Source organism: Triticum dicoccoides, chromosome 4A (genome assembly GCF_002162155.2).
Source record: "Triticum dicoccoides isolate Atlit2015 ecotype Zavitan chromosome 4A, WEW_v2.0, whole genome shotgun sequence".
NCBI classification, from domain to species: domain Eukaryota; kingdom Viridiplantae; phylum Streptophyta; class Magnoliopsida; order Poales; family Poaceae; genus Triticum; species Triticum dicoccoides.
Window position 1 is genome coordinate 59,259,046 of NC_041386.1, and position 22,583 is coordinate 59,281,628.

General features: G+C 47.3%; 1 protein-coding gene across 1 annotated transcript; it reads left to right on the forward strand.

The window, feature by feature from the left end:
* The first annotated feature begins 763 nt into the window (after positions 1-763).
* Positions 764-4,639, forward strand: LOC119284966 (glucan endo-1,3-beta-glucosidase 3-like). Its single transcript, XM_037564153.1, has 3 exons — positions 764-1,160; positions 2,889-4,145; positions 4,230-4,639. The coding sequence occupies exons 1-3, from the start codon at positions 1,094-1,096 to the stop codon at positions 4,406-4,408; spliced, it is 1,503 nt and encodes a 500-aa protein (XP_037420050.1). The 5' UTR covers positions 764-1,093; the 3' UTR covers positions 4,409-4,639.
* Positions 4,640-22,583: the final 17,944 nt, after the last annotated feature.

Here is a 22,583-nt window from a genome sequence, read left to right on the forward strand (position 1 = left end):
CCGTTGGGTCCAAAAGCCGAAGAAGCCAGCGTGCGTGCGTGCCATGGCGGGCACCGCGCGGCGCACCCAATCATCCCCTCCGCCTCCAGCCCAGAGCCGAACCACATGGCGGAGTCGCCAATTTTTGACCGTTGCTCCGCCACGCCGGAGACCTCCTCTCCTCCCCTTCTCCTCGTATGGCGCGCCCACCTGTCTGCGCCACTGTCCCATCGCCCGGTGTTCAGCTGCAGCTGACACGTGGGTCCGCCCCCACGGCCCACACGTCGGTGAGCAGGCAGCGCTTTACTGTGGCTTGTTCGTTTCTTTCCCGTTGTCCGAAGCAGGCGGGATGCTGCTACGCGCGGCTGGGGAAGCGGCGCAGAGATGGACGCTAGCAGCACAGTACTGCGGGACCAGGCATTCCTGGAGGCTCCACATCTCAGTCGAACATACGTAGGCAAGGGTCAGCGCCGGGTCGGTGGACGAGACGGAAACCCGCGAACATCGCCTCTCGGCTCCCCGGGATCGCATCGCAGCCGTCGGATGTCTGACATGCGCCATGTGATCCGTGCTGCCGAACCGTAGGCTGTCCCCGGAAAGATGCCTTGCTTGCTGACATGCGGGCCGCCCGAACGTGGTGGGCGCAACTGTCAGTGACGGGCGAGGCACCGGGAAGGAGTACTCGCCCGAAGCAACGGATCCATTGGTGGGCTCCCCCTCCCATTGGGCTGCGTCCTCACTTTTGCACAAAAGCCCCTCCTTTTCCGCGTCCTCATATTAATAGGCCCACTCGCCACACCTCCCCCGGCCTGTCCAGCTTCTCTTCTTCCTCTCGACCCCTTCTTCTCCCCTTCTCATCCCCTTTCACTTCTTCAGCTTCCTCTTCCTATCAAGTTGCCTTTCACTTCTTCGGTTTGCTCTTCTTCGCCAAGTTATCATCCATCGAGTTAGGCAGTTTAGATCTTGGAGAAAAGGAGTAGCTAGCTAGGTTCCTTTTCCTTCTCCCGAGCCGGGAGAGAGAAAACAGAGCGGAGAAGAGACACACAGGAACCGGAGGTTGACCGGGCTAAAGTAGGTTGGAGCTCCTGGCTGGGCCTTTTCTCTTGGCGACGACATGGCGAAGCTCCACTTCTTCCTCCTCTTGCTGCTGGCCGCCGCCGAAGCTATTCACGGCGAAGATGGTGAGTTTGTTTCTTCGCTTCTTTCTATTCCTGTATACTCATGTCGGGCATTTCTTGTACGTACATGGTTAGTTCTTTTCTTTCACCATGCATGCTTTTCCATCTCGGGCGATCTCCGTGCCGCTGCAGTTTTGCTTCTTACCAGCTAGGCTGGATTTCTACCATTCGTACAGCAGCCCTGGGAACCCAGCCTGAGTGTGATTGAGACTAGTCGAACTAGTGCCGTCCCTTTCTCTTGGATTTTTATCCTTTGTCGTCTTATGATCCGGTGTGTTTCTGGCTTGTCCTGCTGGGAATGTTCAGCCATCAGCTTTCTCTTACCATCAGATTAAGTATGTTTCTCTTAACATTTGAGTAATTGCTAGGAGTGGTATGGGATGCGTGTAAATCAAGCAGTATCTTTTGGGGTTTGTATTTGACTACTCGTCCTGCTCGTCCTACCCGGTCTCCCTGGGATTCCCTTCTCTCGGTTCTCTGGGCTTTTACAGGCCGTGTATTCCTTGCCCATTTCATGTGCATTGGACTAGTTTTTATACAAGTTATGCACGTTCCATAAGAACATCTGGTCCTGTTATCATTATATTCTGTCAATGTGGGCTTAGAATAAGATTTACTTGGAGCTAGGGCAAGGAATATCACCAGTAGCATCAAACGGTCTCACACCCAACGCTAATCTGCCTATACGTACTAAAATAATGCAGTTACCAGATAACCAAGAACCAACCCCGGCATTCCATGAATCTGTGATGGCTTTGTGCACATAAGTTTAAGCAGAAAGAGACGATGGCCGCTGAGCTCGTACGAAGGCCCATGTCTAGCGTCAGCCTTTGCGGGTCCTCCCTGTCCTCCTGTTCTGTTCTCCAGCCGGTAATTTCCCATAGGATGCATGTGCTGCAACACCGGGTTACTGGCAAGGTTTTCTTAAGCCGGGCGCCGTGTCGGTGGGCGTCCATCGTGGTCAAGCAGTAGCATCTCATGGTCAAACCACTGACCGTGGTGTTAATCATCAGGGTTAACCCGGTGGAAATGACTCGGTAATTATGTCACGGATCAGGATCACATGCCGATCGCGACAAGACACTGGTCACTACTCTGAGCGTGCACAGCACCGTCTCTCTCTGCCAGTTCTACCCGTTTGACTGTAAGGAAAAAGTGATGTGTCCGCGGGACCACATGGCAGTGTATCAGTACTGGCCAGCGGGCCCTGCGTGGTTAATGAAGTCACGTCCATGGCGTACGCGACACAGGGACATGCTTGCCTTGTCTACGCGAGTGAAGCAGAGCGGTGCAGTGCACCCACGGACTCGAGCCTGGGATTGCGCGGATGGCCGCACGAAAGACCAAAGCCACTGTGCCCATACCCAGTTTGTGCTTTACAGCTAGCCGTGTGCCCCCTCCCAAATGTCCCATGCCCATATCTCGCAATATGAAAACCGGAGGAGTGGCTTGTTTTCAGCTTTATAAAACATTCCTCTCTTCTCTTTTTGTACCTGTCAATTTATTACTGTTTTGTTCATGATACTTTAGCATCGGCATCACGCATGTCTGTACTACATGACTTAACAAAGATTCCTACTCTATGATGCACTTTGTTCTCTCACCTAAACTAAACTACACGGAGAATGTATTTGCATCTGATGATGGCCTAAAAGATGCATGCCACGTTTCTGCAGAACTTTGGTACACGTAGATGGCTCTGTTGTCTGAACTTTTTTCGTTGGCGTGCAGGGGCGTACATAGGCGTCAACATCGGCACGGCCATGTCATCGGTGCCGGCTGCCACGCAGATCACCACGCTGCTCCGCTCGCAGAACATCCGGCACATCCGCCTCTACGACGCCGACCCGGGGATGCTGTCGGCGCTCGCCAACACCGGCATCCGCGTCATCATCTCCGTCCCCAACGAGCAGCTCCTCGCCATCGGCAACTCCAACGCCACGGCGGCCAAGTGGGTGGCGCGCAACGTGGCGGCCCACTACCCGTCCGTGAACATCACGGCCATCGCGGTCGGCTCCGAGGTGCTCTCCACGCTCCCCAACGCCGCGCCGCTCATCATGCCTGCCATGCGCTACCTCCAGAACGCGCTCGTGGCCGCGGCGCTCGACAAGTACATCAAGATCTCCACGCCGCACTCGTCCTCCATCATCCTCGACTCCTTCCCGCCGTCGCAGGCCTTCTTCAACCGCTCGCTGGACCCGGTGCTCGTGCCGATGCTCAAGTTCCTGCAGTCCACCGGCGCCCCGCTCATGCTCAACGTCTACCCGTACTACGACTACATGCGCTCCAACGGCGTCATCCCGCTGGACTACGCGCTGTTCCGGCCGCTGCCGCCCAACAAGGAGGCCGTGGACGCTAACACGCTGCTGCACTACACCAACGTCTTCGACGCCGTCGTGGACGCCGCCTACTTCGCCATGGCGTACCTCAACGTCACCAACGTGCCGGTCATGGTGACGGAGACCGGGTGGCCGCACAAGGGCGACGCGTCCGCCGAGCCGGACGCCAACAACGACAACGCCGACACGTACAACAGCAACCTCATCCGGCACGTCATGAACGTCACCGGCACGCCAAAGCACCCCGGGGTGGCCGTGCCGACGTTCATCTACGAGCTGTACGACGAGGACACTCGCCCCGGCACCGCGTCCGAGAAGTACTGGGGCCTGTTCGACATGAACGGCATCCCGGCGTACGCGCTGCACCTGACTGGCTCCGGCGTGCTGCTGGCCAACGATACGACGAACCAGACCTACTGCGTGGCGCGGGAGGGCGCGGACGAGAAGATGTTGCAGGCCGCGCTCGACTGGGCGTGCGGCCCGGGGAAGGTGGACTGCTCCGTGCTGACGCAGGGGAAGCCGTGCTATGACCCGGACACCGTGGAGGATCACGCCACGTACGCGTTCAATGCCTACTACCATGGGATGGGGATGGGCTCCGGGACGTGCTACTTCTCCGGCGTCGCCGTGATCACCACGACCGATCCGAGTAAGCTCCACAGCCTTCTCTTCCTTGCCTGTTCTTTCGCATTCTTGGGACTCATGCCATGGGAACATCTCTTTGCTTGTGCAGGCCATGGATCTTGTGTCTATGGTGGGAAGAACGGCAGCGCGTTGCTGAACGGAACCTCGCTGGCGCCGTCGTCGAACTCCACCGCGGACTCCGGATCCCGGCGGGCAGTCGGCGATGTCACGTCGTTCGTCCGGATCGTCGTCACCGCGCTGCTCTTGAGCGTCGTCGCTCTGTTGTAGGATGTGAGTAGTAGGAAGTCAGGCAGGCAGCAGAGTAGGGAAGACGTGCTATTAGTGACGTGAGAGATTCTTTTTTGTTGTCAAGTGGAATTGGCCTCGGTGCTGCTGGGTGGCAAGTGTCATTCCAAATGGAACGGGATGTGGTTTATGTTGGCTCTTAAGATATGAGCTCGTACTCTGGTATTGGTTGGGAATTTGGGATTGTATTGGACGTTGGATCATTGGATGCCATCTGCTGGTGGAGGACGAACGTGTTTGCGCTCACCACAATCAAACAAACATTGTACTCCTCCACCCGTCATCAACCCACTGACCCGGCCATGGTCTCCGTGCCCTCCCTTCTCTTTTTTTCAAAAGATCCAGATCTATTATAAAAGTTCATCAAGGGTACAAAGCATCTTAAAACAAAAATAAATAAATTCATCAAGGTCTCTAGATCATCAAACCACGACTACCACCGGCGAATCAAGCCGCTTACACGCATCGCTGCCCACTTCCCTACCGGACCTAGCTTGACCTTGTCGATGATAGAAAAGTCTTCGTGCACATGGGAGCGAGAGGAGATCACACACTTCCACGGGGTCGTCTCCTTAGTGAAGGTGACGATAGTGCATACTTTCATGAGATGCAATGAGGTGGAATCTCCCCCGACCTTCTTAATAGTTGGTTTCTCGAGCTTGCCTAGGAAGGGCATTTCCTCGACCTCCATTTACGCGGGGGTTGCTTGTTGGCCCAGGCTACCGCTGGCGACGAAGGTAGCATTGAAAATTGGGCTTGCTTCCTTCTTTTATTGCGGCGGCTTGGGGAGCAATCATGGCGCCTTCCTGCGGCGCACAAGTGCTCAATGTGACTTCTTCACGCCGTGAGGGCTATTGGGGCCGCTTGTGTCCGCTCTTGGGGGCAAACGGTCTTCCTTGGTGCTTGGAGGGCATGTCTTCCAAAGGCGTGCTCTGTGTTGGATCTTCTTGTGCTTCCTGCAAGATTTATGCATGGAAGAAAACTCCTTTCCTTCAGGTGCTCCCCAGGGAGGCGGGTGAGTTTGAGACATTGTCGGCCTCGATGATGGTACGACAAGGCAGATCCAAACGTGTGTTGATCCTTCGAGTCACCGATGCAGCTGCGGCCGAGACTCGACATGGCGTCGAGGTGGCCAAAGCTTCACAACCCAATAAGCGACGATCCAGACCTCTCAGTGATCCTGTAAGGCTTGTGAAAGTAGCTTGAGGCGGGTCAAGTAAGAAGTAGAGCTTGTTGAGGTCGAAGCCGATGTCGAGGGTGGCGACCTATAAGTCGGTGATGGCATGCATCGTATGAGCGCCTTGTTGATAGGGGATCTTGGCTCATGTCATTTTATCCACCCTATCCATGGTGTCTATGTTTGTCCCATGCAAAGGTATTTTAGGGGACGCCTCGGCTCGCATGGGGTGAGGTGGTCATTCCTACATAGGTTCCTTGGGCACCCTGAGCTTTCTATAGTTGCTCGTCAAATGTCTTGATGATCTATGCAGGGAGCACCAAGTCGAGCTTAGGCCTAGTGGGCGCCCGTTCTCTCAACGCTTGTCGTAGGGCGACACTCCTCTTAGGGCTTTGTGAAGAGTTGTGACATGTCTCTTCTTTGGATAGCACGCGTCTTGTACTTTGGTATCTCCCTTCTTGTCGATGAGTGTGGTTCGCGGTCTCCTTCAAGTTGGCGGAGGTGCGACGATGGTGCGACACTGCTACTTGTGATAGGCGTTGGGATTTTTCGAAGAGGAAGGGTGGTTCAGTATAGTAGAATAAAGTATTTCCCTCAGCTAAGAACTAAGGTTTGTCTAACCAACAAGAGATTCACACAAACAACTGTCGGCAGTACCTGCACACACACAAACAAATACTTGCACCCAACATAGACAGAAGGGTTGTCAATCGCCTTGTACTTGTTAATTGCAAGGATTAATTTTGTTAGTGGTAGATATATAAATTGAAAAATTAAATAAATTATAGAAAGTTTTAGGGTTTTAGCAATATGAGGTGAATGGACCCGGGGACCATAGCTTTCACTAGAGGCATCTCCCTGAAGAACATAGCAACGGTGGGTACACAAATTACTGTTGGGCAATTGATAGAAAAGTGCATAGTTATGATGTTATTCATGGCATGATTAGTACACAGGCATTACATCCGGGACAAGTAGACCGACATCTACTACTATTTCTCCACTTCAAGAGCACTTCTATGCTTGCCTCTCTAGGTATTAAATTCATAACAAACATAGTGATGCTTTAAACATGATGACATAATGTAGACAAAATAAGACCAATCAATATGATCAAACCCCGTTGTTTTACCCTTGGTAGCAATAATACAAATATGTGCCTCGCTACTCCTCCTGTCAGAGAGTGAGGACACCGTGAGATTGAACCTACCACAAAGCACCTCTCCCGCTGAAGATAAATCAATCTAGTTGGCCAAATTAAACAGATAGATTAGAGAGAAATACAAAACTATAATAATCACACACAATAAAGTTCAGAAATATCTCAATTACTTTCAATGAAGAATCTGATCATAAACCCACAATTCATCAGATCCCAACAAACGCATCGCAAAAGATTACATTGGATACATCTTCGAATAGAATATTGTATTGAAGATCGGAGAGAGAGAGAGAGAGAGAGAGATCTAGATACTACTATGTACTCGTAGGTCCCATGGGGAACTACTCACACATCAACATGGAGACAACAAGGTTGACGAAGATGGCCTCCATGATCGATTCCCCCTCCGGCGGAGGCCTCTAGATTGGATTGCGGGAGAACAGAGGCTTGCGGTGGTCGAAGAATTATTTCGGGTCTCGCTCTAGGGGATTTGGAATATTTGGAATTTATAGCATTGGAATTAGGTCAGACGGAACCATGAGGGGCCCACAAGGGGGCACGACATGCCTAATACGTCTCCAACATATCTATAACTTATCAAGTATTCATGTGATGTTTACAACAATCTTGTATGGTTTTGGTGCATTTTATACGATTTTTATGGACTAACTTATTAATCCAGTGCCTAGTGCCAATTCCTGTTTTTCTGCATGTTTTTTGTTCCACGGAAAATCCATGTCAAATGAAGTCCAAACGTGATTAAATTTACGAAGATTTTTTATGAAATATATGTGATTTTTGAGAAAAAAATCAACACAAGGCAGTGCCCCAAGAGCTCCATAAGGCAACATGGTACGACTTACTCCCCTGGCCGCGCCCTGATACGTCTCCGTCGTATCTATAATTTTTGATTGTTTCATGCTACTATTCTACAAATTTCATATACTTTTGGCAAAAAATTATATTATTTTTGGGACCAACATACTGAACCAGTGCCCACTACCAGTTCTTGTTTGTTGCATTTTTTGTTTCGCAAAATATCCATATCAAACGAAGTCCGAATGCGATAAATTTTTTACGGAGACTTATTTTGTAATATATGTGATTTTTGGAAGAGAATCAACACAAGACGGTGCCCGAGGTGGCCACAAGCCACCAGGGCGTGGCCAGGGGGTGGGCGCGCCGTGGTGTCTTGTGACTCTCGTAAGGCAATTGCAGACCTTCTTTCACCGCAAGAAAGATAATTTTCGGATAAAAATCCTCTCAAAATTCAGCCTAATTAGAGTTATGCATCTCCGAGGTTTTCGGCCAGAAACCAAGAATGCGAAACAGAGGGAGAGATCCAATCTCGGTGGGGCTCCAGCCCCTCCACCTCCATGGAGGCCATGGACCAGAGGGGAAACTCTCCTCCCATCTAGGGGGAGACCAAGGAATAGCTACTATGTTGATGGTCTCCCACATGCTACAACTCCAGTTGGTTCCTTTTGGTGGAGAGATATTCTCAAGCTTTCTGATGCATATACTGCCATTGCCTCAGTGCACATCAATATGGGAGACTCTGCCCTTTTTTGGACTGATGCTTGGCTCATTGGTGGCTCTTCCAGACCTTTGTGTTGGAGATTACCCAGGCTTTTTTCCTTTGTTAACAATGATAAGGTCTCTGTGCATGAATTCCTAATCTCTCAGGATATCTACTCAATGTTTTTCCTGCCATTGTCACATGAGGCTGCACTAGAGTTGCAGGTCCTGGAGGCTTGGATCCTGGATTTCAACAAAGACCTTACCTTACCAGATGTTTGGATCTGGCCTGGAAAATCTGGTTGTTACACTACCAAGAGTTTTTACACGCTCATGCACTCCCACTTGCCCACAGTTCTACCATGCAAATGGTTGTGGGATAACAGGTGCACCATTGAGAGATCAAAGTTTTTGGTTGGTTGTTATTCTTTGATAGACTCAACACCAAGGACTTGTTGATACGCAGACATTGGAGAGATCCTTTGGATGACAATCTTCGTGTCATTTGCAATGAATATGTTTATGAAGATAGGTTGCACTTGTTTTTCAATTGCAACTTCAGCCGCAGATTTTGGAATTATCTCTCCATTGACTGGACCAGGGGACCTGATATTCAACAATGTATTCAGCATGCAAGATCCAGGTTTAAGCATCCTTTCTTCTTTGAAGTTATGCTCACTGCAACCTGGAATATATGGATCCCCAGGAATGGAAGAACTTTCAGAGGAGAGAATGCAACCTTTGGTGCTTGGAAATGTCATTTTGTACATGACCTTTCTCTTCTAACTCATAGGCTAAGGGTAGATATCAGGGCCAAGCTTTCTGCTTGGATTAATTCTCTAACCTGATTTCAGGTAGGTAGATAGATAGTGTTACTCCTGTAATCTTCTCCATGTAATCTCCTCTGTTTGTACAGTTGTTATTTTCAATAAAGGGCTATGGGGCTTTGCCTCACAGTAAATATTTAAAAAAAAGAAGGAGGGGGGCTTGCTACTTGTGAGCTGTGTTAGGATTTCCCCGAAGAGGAGGGGATGATGTAGTATGGTAGAGATAAGTATTTCCCTCACTTATGAAACCAAGGTCACCAATCCAGTAGAAGAACCAAGCAACACTATGTACACAACACGTGCACACAAACAACAAATACTTGCAACCCAACGTGCAGAGGGGTTGTCAATCCCTCAACGTTATTGAGAAAGATTAAATTGTATAGGATTTAATAGATTGATGTAACTAAAATACAAAATAAAATAAATAAAGGAAAATTGCAGCAAGGTATTTTTAGGATTTTTATATGATAAAAGATAGACCCGGGGGCCATATTTTTCACTAGAGGCTTCTCTCGAGAAAATAGCATACAGTGGGTATGCAATGATCAAACATATAGGCATCACGTACAAGATTAGTAGACCGAAATGATTCTGCATCTACTACTATTACTTCACACATCGACCGCTATCCAGCATGCATCTAGTGTATTAAGTTCATGGAAAAAACGGAGTAATGCATTAGGCAAGATGACATGATGTAGACAAGATAAACTCACATATGAATAAACCCCATCTTTTTACCCTTAATAGCAACGATACATGCGTGTCATGTCTCTTTCTGTCACTGAGATTGAGCACCGCAAGATCAAACCCATTACAAAGCACCTCTTCCCATGGCAAGATAAATCAATCTAGTTGGCCAAACCAAACCAATAAATCGAAGAAGAAATACAAAGCTATAAATCAAGCATAAAAGGGTTCAGAGAAAACTCAAATAATATTCATGTATAGATCTGATCATAAACTCAAAATTCATCGGATCTCAACAAACACATTGCAAAAAGTCATTACATCAAATAGATCTCCAAAAACACCAACAAGAACATTGTATTGAAGATCAAAAAGAGAGAATAAGCCATCTAGCTACTAACAATGGACCTGTAGGTCTATGGTAGACTACTCACGCATCATCGAAGGGGCAGTAAGGTTGATAAAGAACCCTTCTGTGATCGATTGCCCCTCCGGCAGAGTGCCAGAAAAGGTCCCCAGGTGGGATCTCTTGAGAACAGAGGCTTGCGACGGCGGAAAAAGTATTTCGTGGACTCCCCTGTTGTAAGGACATTTCGCTACTTTGTGTTTTGGATGATGATGACACCCCTTTGTTGGTCTAATCTTGTGCTAAGTGTTTCAGGTTTCGGGATTAAGGCCTTCTTCGGTTAGCTATTCTTTCTGAAAGAAAAAGATCGAAGACGGTGTTTTCTACTTGTTTTTATCTCTTTTGGTCGTAGGGAACCCATACTATCAAGAGGGAATCCACATTGGAAAGTGTTGGGGGCATCATTTCACGTACACTTACCTCACCCCTCTCTTGCCTTCCTAAACTGTGAGAGAGAGCTCTTCCCCTTTGTTTCCTAGTGCTTACTGTGGGTTCCCAGCGGTTGTACCGCTCTCTGGAGCGGTTGTACCGCTGGGTTTTGGCGCTGACCAGTTTTGATCGAGCGGTTGTACCGCTGCTTCCGGGCGATGGTACCGCCAACATGCTTAGCAAAGATTAGGGCGGTTGTTCCGGCCAGGCACCGCCCAAGTACCGGCCAGGCTTCTGTTTTGATGCGGTACTCGGGCGGTGGTGGCCTGGTTGGTTTGGTCGTACCGGTACCACCGGTGTCCGGAGCAGTTCTACCGCTCAGGACTTAGCCTCCCGAGCGCTCAAGGCCATGCGGTTGGACCGGCCCTGTACCGCTCGACTACCACACTCAGGGGTGACTCCCTTTTGTTCCTATGCGGTGGTTGAGCGGTGGCTGGGCGGTTGGTCCGGTTGTTCTCCTTAACTGGTACTACCGCCCGGTCGCCCGGTTGTACCGCCTGGTAGGGTTCTGCACATAAACTGTGAGTCCCGGTTGTACCGGGACAAGGAGCGGTTGTATCGCTGCAGTACTAAAAACACAGTAACGATTGGATTTTTAGGGTTGCTATATAAGGGTGCTTCTTCCACCTACCACACCCACCTTTGACCTCTCTCACTCCACCATTAATGCTACTCAAGCTCTCTTGCCCAATCTCTCTTGCTAGCCACTCAAACTTGTTGATTTGCTAGGGATTGAAGGAGGAGACCTAGATCTACACTTCCACCAAAGGATTTTTGCTTCCCCATACTTTCTTGTGTGGATTTTGTTACTCTTGGGTGTTTGAGCACCCTAGACGGCTGAGGTCACCTCGGAGCCACCTTCCATTGTGGTGAAGCTCCGCGGTTTAGTTCGGAGCCTCCAATTAAGTTGTGGAGAGAGCCCCAACCTTGTTTGTGAAGGTCTGGTCGCCGCCTCCAAGGGCACCAATAGTGGAATCACGGCATATCGCATTGTGTGAGGGCGTGAAGATAATACGGTGGCCCTAGTGGCTTCTTGGGGAGCATTGTGCCTCCACACTGCTCCAACGGAGACGTACTTCCCCTCAAAAGGAAGGAACTTCGGTAACACATTCTCGTCTTCACCGGCTCCACTCTTGGTTATCTCGTACCTTTACTTGTGCAAGCTTATTAGTGTTACTTCTCTTGCTTGCTTGTGTGCTTGTTATTGTTGCATCATATAGGTTGCTCACCTAGTTACACATCTAGACAACCTACTTTGATGCAAAGTTTAATTTGGTAAAGAAAAGCTAAAAATTGTTAGTTGCCTATTCACCCCCTCTAGTCAACCATATCGATCCTTTCAATTGGTATCAGAGCCTCGTCTCTTCACTAAGGACTTTGCCGTCCGAAGAGTATGGTTGACATCGTAGACGTTGTGGAGGAGCACTCCGGTGTGAATCCGATCTCGTCTACGGTTGATGGGGGAACCTCGGTCTCTCGTGAGGAATTCAATGTAGCCTTGGAGACATTGAAAACCTCCATGACGACCGAGGTTGAAAGGATGTTTACTAAATTCATTGAAGGGCTTAAACTATCCACCGCACCGTTGAAAGTGGGTGATCCCACTGACAAGGTGACAGATGCTAACTCCGACAAGGGGGAAGCTAGTAGTGAAAAAGCTCCTTCTTCTAGTGGTAAAAATGGCACCGACATCTTTTACCATGTGGAACCACCACTTGTTTATGGTGGACCGATTCCTTCCACTCATTTGAATCATGCCGGTCCTCCCCCTAAGATTATGAAAAATGAGGACTTTGATTCTTGGGTTTATCGCTTTAATCATCATTTAAATCATGTGAATACTAATCTTTGGAGAATCATTGAAGAAGGCTTCTATCCGCATGACCCAAGCAACTTCACTCCTCGAGAAGCCGCGGATAATCAATTAAATGAGAATGCTCTCTTCATCATCCAAGATGCAATTCCTCCCGAAGATCTACCTCATCTGCGGCCCTTCGCCTTGGCCAAAGATGCATGGCTTTGTGTTGTCTCTCTCTACCCGGGAAGCGCAAGCATTCAACGCTCCAACTATGAAGTGGTGCAAGATGAAGCCGATGAGTTTGCAATGAAAGAAGACGAAGAACCTCGTGAGCTTTATCGAAGAGTAACCAAACTCGCGGTCTCACTCCGAGATCATGGGAGCAAGGACATGAATGACAATTGGATCAAGCGCAAATTCCTCAAGGCAATGATGCCTTACCACAAGGCCATGTCCTTCGTCATTCGTCAAAGGCTGGACTTCCACACTTTGACCTCAAGTGAAGTGTTGGATGAGTTTGTGGCTATGAACATCTTGGACAAGACCGCCGACAACGCGGTGCTTCGCTCTCAAAGGGCAAAGAAGCCCAACCTTGCATTGAAGGCCAAGGTTTGTGTTGAAGAAGAAGAAGAGGAAGAAGAGGAAAGCAACCCCGAAAATACAAAGTATGCCTATCATGAACACATGGCACTTGCTTCAAGGCAATTTTGGAGCAAGAAGAACTCAGGGCCAAACTTCAACAAGAACAACTCAAGTGGCACGAAGAGCAAGCAACGTGTGAGGACTTGCTACAATTGTGGCAATGTGAGCCATTTTGTTGCGGAGTGTCCGTATGAGAAGAGGGAAGACAATGGTGGCAAGCTCATCCGAAAGGACAAAGCCAAGTCTTTCCCCAACAAGAGCAACTTCACCAAGAAGACCCCTCACAAGGCGTTGGTGGTTCAAGAAGAGTACCATGAGGATGATGATGAAGATGGTGAGTCGGTTGCCATGGCCTCCGTTGCCATTGTAAAAACTCCATGAGTGTCTCTCTTTGACTCACCCAATGAGAACATCACCGCCAAGTGCCTCATGGCTAAAGCCACCAACAAGGTAACCCCCAACATCAAAACTACCATCATTAATAATCCTTCCTTGACGGATTGCATCTATGAATATCAGGGATCTAATGTGGAGGAAAATGAGTTTGAGTCCTTTATGGGTAAACTCAAGGGTAAATCCAAGAAGCATTTTGTTGCTCTCTTGGAACAACTTGGTGAAGCCAATGACATGATCGAGGCTCACGAAGATACTATCTCCAAGATGGAGGGGCATAGTCGTGACTATGCCGATGAGATTTCGGATCTTCCCAATGCTCTTGAGAAAGAGTGTGGTCTTCGCTTGGCTCTTGAGGAGTCACACAACGTTGATCATGCTAAGTTAAAGAAATATTGTGATCATGCTCTTGTTGTCTCTCGTGTGCTAAACTCCGAGAAGGCCAAGCTTGGGGTTGATCCTGCTAGACTCAAAGAGGAGTTTGATCTACTTGACAAGGCTCACAAGGTCTTGAAGTGTGCTCATGCCATCCTCAAAGAGTCTCATGATCAACTTCAAGTAAAGCTAACAAAGGAGAAAACCACTTTTCCTCATATGATGTTAATTGATAATGCAAATGCTACTAACCCATGTTGTGAGCATGTGTATCTTGTTGAGGAGAACGCTAAGCTAAAGGTGCAACTTGAGAAAGGTCTTGTGTCTTGCATACAAGGCGAGAAGAACCTCAATGACCTTTTGACCAACCAAAAGGGAGTTGTGGCCAAGGAAGGGATTGGGTACGTGCCCAAGTCCAAGAACAAGAAGAAGAATGAAAAGGACAAACGACCTCCTCCTCTCAAGCAAACCTTTGTGAAGGAGGGAGAGGGTGCTACTAAGGAGAAGGAGAAGAACTCCGTGAGGGGTAGTGATGCCAAGAAGGGCAACGCTTCCATTCCCAACAAAGACGGCGACTTTAACCCTTCTTATGTGTTGTGCCGTGCTAGAGATGGGCATGTTTATGCCAAATTTGTTGGTTCTCCTTATGAGTACATTGAATGGTCTATTTGGGTTCCTAAGACCCTTGTTACTAACATCAAAGGACCCATTACAAAATGGGTACCTAAAACCAAGCATTGATCTCTTGTAGGGTGTTTGCTTCTGGTGGGGGATCATGGTTGCTCCATAGTGGAGCTACTAATCATATGACCGGAAGCAAGGACTTGGTGGTGGACGTGCAAAAGATTCCATCCATGCCCACCAACGTCGAGTGGGGTGACGCCTCGTCCTCTAAGGTATTGGGACTCGACAAAGTTGTCATTTCTCATGATCTTACGATCGAGAAGGTCATGCTTGTTGAGTCCCTTGCATACAATTTACTTTCCGTTCGTCAACTAGCACTCATGGGCTTTGCCACTTTCTTTGATATGGATGTTGGGGAACGTAGCAGAAATTCAAAAATTTTCCTACGTGTCACCAAGATCTATCTATGGAGAGACCAGCAACGAGTAGAAAGAGAGTGCATCTACATACCCTTGTAGATCGCTAAGCGGAAGCGTTCAAGTGAACGGGGTTGCTGGAGTCGTACTCGTCGTGATTCAAATCACCAATGATCCTAGTGCCGAACGGACGGCACCTCCGCGTTCAACACACGTACAGCCCGGTGACGTCTCCCACGCCTTGATACAGCAAGGAGAGAGGGAGAGGTTGAGGAAGACTCCATCCAACAGCAGCACAACGGCGTGGTGGTGGTGGAGGAGCGTGGCAATCCAGCAGGGCTTTGCCAAGCACCATGGGAGAGGAGGAGTAGGAAGAGAGGTAGGGCTGTGCCAGAACTTCGTCTATAGCTCCCATGCGCCTCCCCACTATATATAGGGGTGGAGGGGCTGGTTTCTTGCCCTCCAAGTCCATTGGGGCGTTGGCCAAGGTGGGAGGAAAGAAATCTCATTATTTCCTTCCCCACCGATTGTTATCCCCCCTTTTTAGGGATCTTGATCTTATCCCTTCGGGATATGATCTTATTCCTTCTAAGGGGGGATCTTGGTGCGCCTTGACCAGGGGTGTGGGGCCTTGCCCCCACTACCCACGTCCATGTGGGTCCCCCCATGCAGGTGGGCCCCACTCCGGAACCTTCTAGAACCTTCCCGGTACAATACCGAAAAATCCCGAACATTTTCCAGTGGCCAAAATAGGACTTCCCATATATAAATCTTTACCTCCGGACCATTCCGGAACTCCTCGTGACGTCCGGGGTCTCATCCGGGACTCCGAACAACATTCGGTAACCACATACAAACTTCCTTTATAACCCTAGCGTCATCGAACCTTAAGTGTGTAGACCCTACGGGTTCGGGAGACATGTAGACATGACTGAGACGTTCTCCGTTCAATAACCAACAGCGGGATCTGGATACCCATGATGGCTCCCACATGTTCCACGATGATATCATCGGATGAACCACGATGTCAAGGACTTAATCAATCCCGTATTCAATTCCCTTTGTCTATCGGTATGTTACTTGCCCGAGATTCGATCGTCGGTATCCAATACCTTGTTCAATCTCGTTACCGGCAAGTCACTTTACTCGTTCCGTAACACATCATCCCGTGATCAACTCCTTGGTCACATTGCGCATATGATGATGTCCTACCGAGTGGGCCCAGAGATACCTCTCCGTTTACACGGAGTGACAAATCCCAGTCTCGATCCGCATAAAACAATAGATACTTTCGGAGATACCTGTAGTGCACCTTTATAGTCACCCAGTTACGTTGTGACGTTTGATACACCCAAAGCACTCCTACGGTATCCAGGAGTTACACGCTCTCATGGTCGAAGGAAGAGATACTTGACATTGGCAAAGCTCTAGCAAATGAACTACACGATCTTTTGTGCTAGTCTTAGGATAGGGTCTTGTCCATCACATCATTCTCCTAATGATGTGATCCCGTTATCAACGACATCCAATGTCCATAGCCAGGAAACCATGACTATCTGTTGATCACAACGAGCTAGTCAACTAGAGGCTCACTAGGGACATATTGTGGTCTATGTATTCACACGTGTATTACGATTTCCGGATAATACAGTTATAGCATGAATAAAAGACAATTATCATGAACAAGGAAATATAATAATAATACTTTTATTATTGCCTCTAGGGCATATTTCCAACAGTCTCCCATTTGCACTAGAGTCAATAATCTAGTTCACATCGCCATGTGATTAACACTCACAGGTCACATCGCCATGTGACTAATACCCAAGAGTTTACTAGAGTCAGTAGTCTAGTTCACATCACTATGTGATTAACACTCAATGAGTTTTATGTTTGATCATGTTGCTTGTGAGAGAGGTTTTAGTCAACGGGTCTGAACCTTTCAGATCCGTGTGTGCTTTACAAATCTCTATGTCATCTCCTAGATGCAGCTACCACGCTCTATTTGGAGCTATTCCAAACAACTGTTCTACTTGGAGCTATTCTAAATTATTGCTCCATTATATGTATCCGGTCTCTCTACTCAGAGCTATCCGGATAGGTGTCAAGCTTGCATCATCGTAACCTTTACGACGAACTCTTTTACCACCTCCATAATCGAGAAAATTCCTTAGTCCACTAGTTACTAAGGATAACTTTGACCGCTGTCCTGTGAGCCATTCTTGGATCACTCTTGTACCCCTTGACTGACTCATGGCAAGATACACTTCAGGTGCGGTACACATCACAGCATACTGAAGAGCCTACGTCTTAAGCATAGGGGACGACCTTCATCCTTTCTCTCTATTCTGCCGTGGTCGAGCTTTAAGTCTTAACTTCGTACCTTACAACTCAGGCAAGAACTCCTTCTTTGACTGGTCCATCTTGAACACCTTCAAGATCATGTCAAGGTATGTGCTCATTTGAAAGTATTATTAAGCATTTTGATCTATCCTTATAGATCTTGATGCTCAATGTTCAAGTAGCTTAATCCAGGCTTTCCATTGAAAAACACTTTCAAAATAACCCTATATGCTTTCCAGAAATTCTACGTCATTTCTGATCAACAATATGTCAACAACATATACTCATCAGAAATTCTATAGTGCTCCCACTCACTTCTTTGGAAATACAAGTTTCTCATAAACTTTGTACAAACCCAAAATTTTTGATCATCATCAAAGCATACATTCCAACTCCGAGATGCTCACTCCAGTCCTTAGAAGGATTGCTGGAGCTTTGCATACTTATTAGCATCTTTCGGGATTGACAAAACCTTCCGGTTGTATCACATACAACCTTTCCTCATTAAAATCGTCGAGGAAACAATGTTTTGACATCCTATCTGGAAGATTTCATAAATAATGCAGTAATCACTAATATAATTCCAACAGACTCTTAGCATCGCTACGAGTGAGAAAATCTCATTGTAGTCAACTCCTTGAACTTGTCGGAAAACATCTTAACGACAAGTCGAGCTTTCTTAATGGTGACATTTACCATCATTGTCCGTCTTCCTTTTGAAATCCATCTGTACTCATTAGCCTTACGACCATCGAGCCGTTCTGCCAAAGTCTACACTTTGTTTTCATACATGGATCCTCTCTCGGATTTTATGGCCTCAAGCCATTTATCGGAATCCGGGCCCACCATCGCTTCTCCATAGCTCGTAGGTTCATTGTTGTCTAGAAACATGACCTTCAAGACAGGATTACGTACCACTCTGAAGTAGTACGCATCCTTGTCATCCTACGAGGTTTGGGAGTGACTTGATCCGAAGTTTCATGATCAATATCATAAGCTTCCACTTCAATTGGTGTAGGTGCCACAGGAACAACTCCCTGTGCCCTGTCACACACTAGTTGAAGAGACGGTTCAATAACCTCATCAAGTCTCCACCATCCTCCCACTCAATTCTTTCGAGAGAAACTTTTCCTCGAGAAAGGACCCGATTCTAGAAACAATCCATATTGCTTTCGGATCTGAATTAGGAGGTATACCCAACTGTTTTGGGTTTCCTATGAAGATGCATTTTATCCGCTTTGGGTTCGAGCTTATCAACCTGAAACTTTTTCATATAAGCGTCGCAACCCCAAACTTTTAAGAAACGACAACTTAGGTTTCTCTAAACCATAATTCATACGGTGTCATCTCATCGGAATTACGTGGTGCCCTATTTAAAGTGAATGTGGTTGTCTCTAATGCCTAACCCATGAACAATAGTGGTAATTCGATAAGAGACATCATGGTACGCACCATATCCAATAGGGTGCAACTATGATGTTCGGACACACCATCACACTATGGTGTTCCAGGCGGTATTAATTGCGAAACAATTTCCACAATGTCTTAATTGTGTGCCAAAACTCGTAACTCAGATATTCATCTCTATGATCATATCATAGACATTTTATCCTCTTGTCACAATGATCTTTTACTTCACTCTGAAATTACTTGAACCATTCAATAATTCAGACTTGTGTTTCATCAAGTAAATATTCTCAACATCTACTCGAATCATCTGTGAAGTAAGAACATAACGATATTCACTGCATGCCTCAGCACTTATTGGACTGCACACATCAAAATGTGTTACTTCCAACAAGTTGCTATCTTGTTCCATCTTATTGAAACTGAGGCTTTTCAGTCATCTTGCCTATGTGGTATGATTTGCATATCTCAAGTGATTCAAAATCAAGTGAGTCCGAACGGTCCATTTGCATGGAGTTTCTTCATGCATATACACCAATAGACATGGTTCGCATGTCTCAAACTTTTCAAAAACGAGTGAGTCCAAAGATCCATCAACATGAAGCTTCTTCATGCGTTTTATACCATTATGACTTATATGGCAGTGCCACAAGGAAGTGGTACTATCATTACTATCTTATATCTTTTGGCATGAAAATGTGTATCACTACGATCGAGATTCAATAAACCATTCAGGTTTAATACTAATCTTGATGGTAGAGGGAGCGTGCGATGTTTGATCACATCAAACATATATCGTCAGCTCACCTTTAGCTAGTCTCCGTTTATTCCGTAGCCTTTTATTTCGAGTTACTAACACTTAGCAACTGAACTGGTATCTTAATACCCTGGTGCTACTAGGAGTACCAGCAAAGTACACATTAACATAATGTATATCCAATATACTTCTATCGACCTTGCCAGCCTTCTCATCTACCAAGTATCTAGGGTAATTCCGCTCTAGTGACTGTTCCCCTTATTACAGAAGCACTTAGTCTCGGGTTTGGGTTCAACCTTGGGTTTCTTCACTAGAGCAGCAGCTGAATTGCCGTTTCATGAAGTATCCCTTTGTTCCCTTGCCCTTCTTGAAACTAGTGGTTTCACCAACCATCAACAATTGATGCTCCTTCTTGATTTCTACTTTCGCGGTGTCAAACATCGCGAATACCTCAAGGATCATCATATCTATCCCTGATATGTTATAGTTCATCACGAAGCTCTTGCAGCTTGGTGGCAATGACTTTGGAGAAACATCACTATCTCATCTGGAATATTAACTCCCACTCGATTCAAGTGATTGTTGCACTCAGACAATCTGAGCACAAGCTCAACGATTGAGCTTTTCTCCCTTAGTTTGTAGGCTAAGAAAATTGTCGGAGGTCTTGTACCTCTTGACGTGGGCACGAGCCTGAAATCCCAATTTCAGCCCTCGAAACATCTCATATGTTCCGCGACGTTTCGAAAACGTCTTTGGTGCCTCTACTTAAACCATTTAACTGAACTATCACGTAGTTATCAAAACGTGTATGTTCGATGTTCGAAACATCCACAAACGACGTTGGGGTTCAGCACACTGAGCGGTGCATTAAGGACATAAGCTTTCTACTGATCGCATAATCGCTACTATCAACTTTCAACTATATTTTCTCTAGGAACATATCTAAACAGTGGAACTAAAGCGCGAGCTTACGACATAATTTGCAAAAGGTCTTTTGACTATGTTCAGGATAATTAAGTTCATCTTATGAACTCCCACTTAGATAGACATCCCTCTGGTCATCTAAGTGATCACATGATCCGAGTCAACTAGGCCGTGTCCGATCATCACGTGAGACGGACTAGTCATCATCGGTGAACATCTTCATGTTGATCGTATCTACCATACGACTCATGCTCGACCTTTCGGTCTCCGTGTTCCGAGGCCATGTCTGCACATGCTAGGCTCGTCAAGTTAACCCTAAGTGTTTTCGCTGTGTAAAACTATCTTACACCCGTTGTATGTGAACGTAAGAATCCATCACACCCGATCATCACGTGGTGCTTAGAAGCGACGAACTGTAGCAACGGTGCACAGTTAGGGGAGAACACTTCTTGAAATTTTGTAAGGGGTCATCTTATTTACTACCGTCGTCCTAAGCAAACAAGATGCATAAACATGATAAACATCACATGCAATCAAATAGTGACATGATATGGCCAATATCATTTTGCTCCTTTTGATCTTCATCTTCGGGGCTCCATGATCATCATCGTCACCGGCACGACACCATGATCTCCATCATCATGATCTCCATCATCATGTCTTCATGAAGTTGTCACGCCAACGACTACTTCTACTTCTATGACTAACACGTTTAGCAATAAAGCAAAGTAGTTTACATGGCGTTCTTCAATGACACGCAGGTCATACAATAAATAAAGACAACTCCTATGGCTCCTGCCGGTTGTCATACTCATCGACATGCAAGTCGTGAATCCTATTACAAGAACATGATCAATCTCATACATCACATATCATTCATCACATTCTTCTTGGCCATATCACATCACATAGCATACCCTGCAAAAACAAGTTAGACGTCCTCTAATTGTTGTTGCATGTTTTACGTGGCTGCTATGGGTTTCTAGCAAGAACGTTTCTTACCTACGCAAGACCACAACGTGATATGCCAATTGCTATTTACCCTTCATAAGGACCCTTTTCATCGAATCCGTTCCGACTAAAGTGGGAGAGACTGGCACCCGCTAGCCACCTTATGCACCAAGTGCATGTCAATCGGTGGAACCTGTCTCACGTAAGAGTACGTGTAAGGTCGGTCCGGGCCGCTTCATCCCACAATACCGTCGAAACAAGATTGGACTAGTAACGGTAAGCATATTGAACAACATCAACGCCCACAACTACTTTGTGTTCTACTCGTGCAAAGAATCTACGCAATAGACCTAGCTCTGATACCACTGTTGGGGAACGTAGCAGAAATTCAAAAATTTTCCTACGTGTCACCAAGATCTATCTATGGAGAGACCAGCAACGAGTAGAAAGAGAGTGCATCTACATACCCTTGTAGATCGCTAAGTGGAAGCGTTCAAGTGAACGGGGTTGATGGAGTCGTACTCGTCGTGATTCAAATCACCGATGATCCTAGTGCCGAACGGACGGCACCTCCGCGTTCAACACACGTACAGCCCGGTGACGTCTCCCACGCCTTGATCCAGCAAGGAGAGAGGGAGAGGTTGAGGAAGACTCCATCCAACAGCAGCACAACGGCGTGGTGGTGGTGGAGGAGCGTGGCAATCCAGCAGGGCTTTGCCAAGCACCATGGGAGAGGAGGAGTAGGAAGAGAGGTAGGGCTGTGCCAGAACTTCGTCTATAGCTCCCATGCGCCTCCCCACTATATATAGGGGTGGAGGGGCTGGTTTCTTGCCCTCCAAGTCCATTGGGGCGTTGGCCAAGGTGGGAGGAAAGAAATCTCATTATTTCCTTCCCCACCGATTGTTATCCCCCCTTTTTAGGGATCTTGATCTTATCCCTTCGGGATATGATCTTATTCCTTCTAAGGGGGGATCTTGGTGCGCCTTGACCAGGGGTGTGGGGCCTTGCCCCCACTACCCACGTCCATGTGGGTCCCCCCATGCAGGTGGGCCCCACTCCGGAACCTTCTAGAACCTTCCCGGTACAATACCGAAAAATCCCGAACATTTTCCGGTGGCCAAAATAGGACTTCCCATATATAAATCTTTACCTCCAGACCATTCCGGAACTCCTCGTGACGTCCGGGATCTCATCCGGGACTCCGAACAACATTCGGTAACCACATACAAACTTCCTTTATAACCCTAGCGTCGTCGAACCTTAAGTGTGTAGACCCTACGGGTTCGGGAGACATGTAGACATGACCGAGACGTTC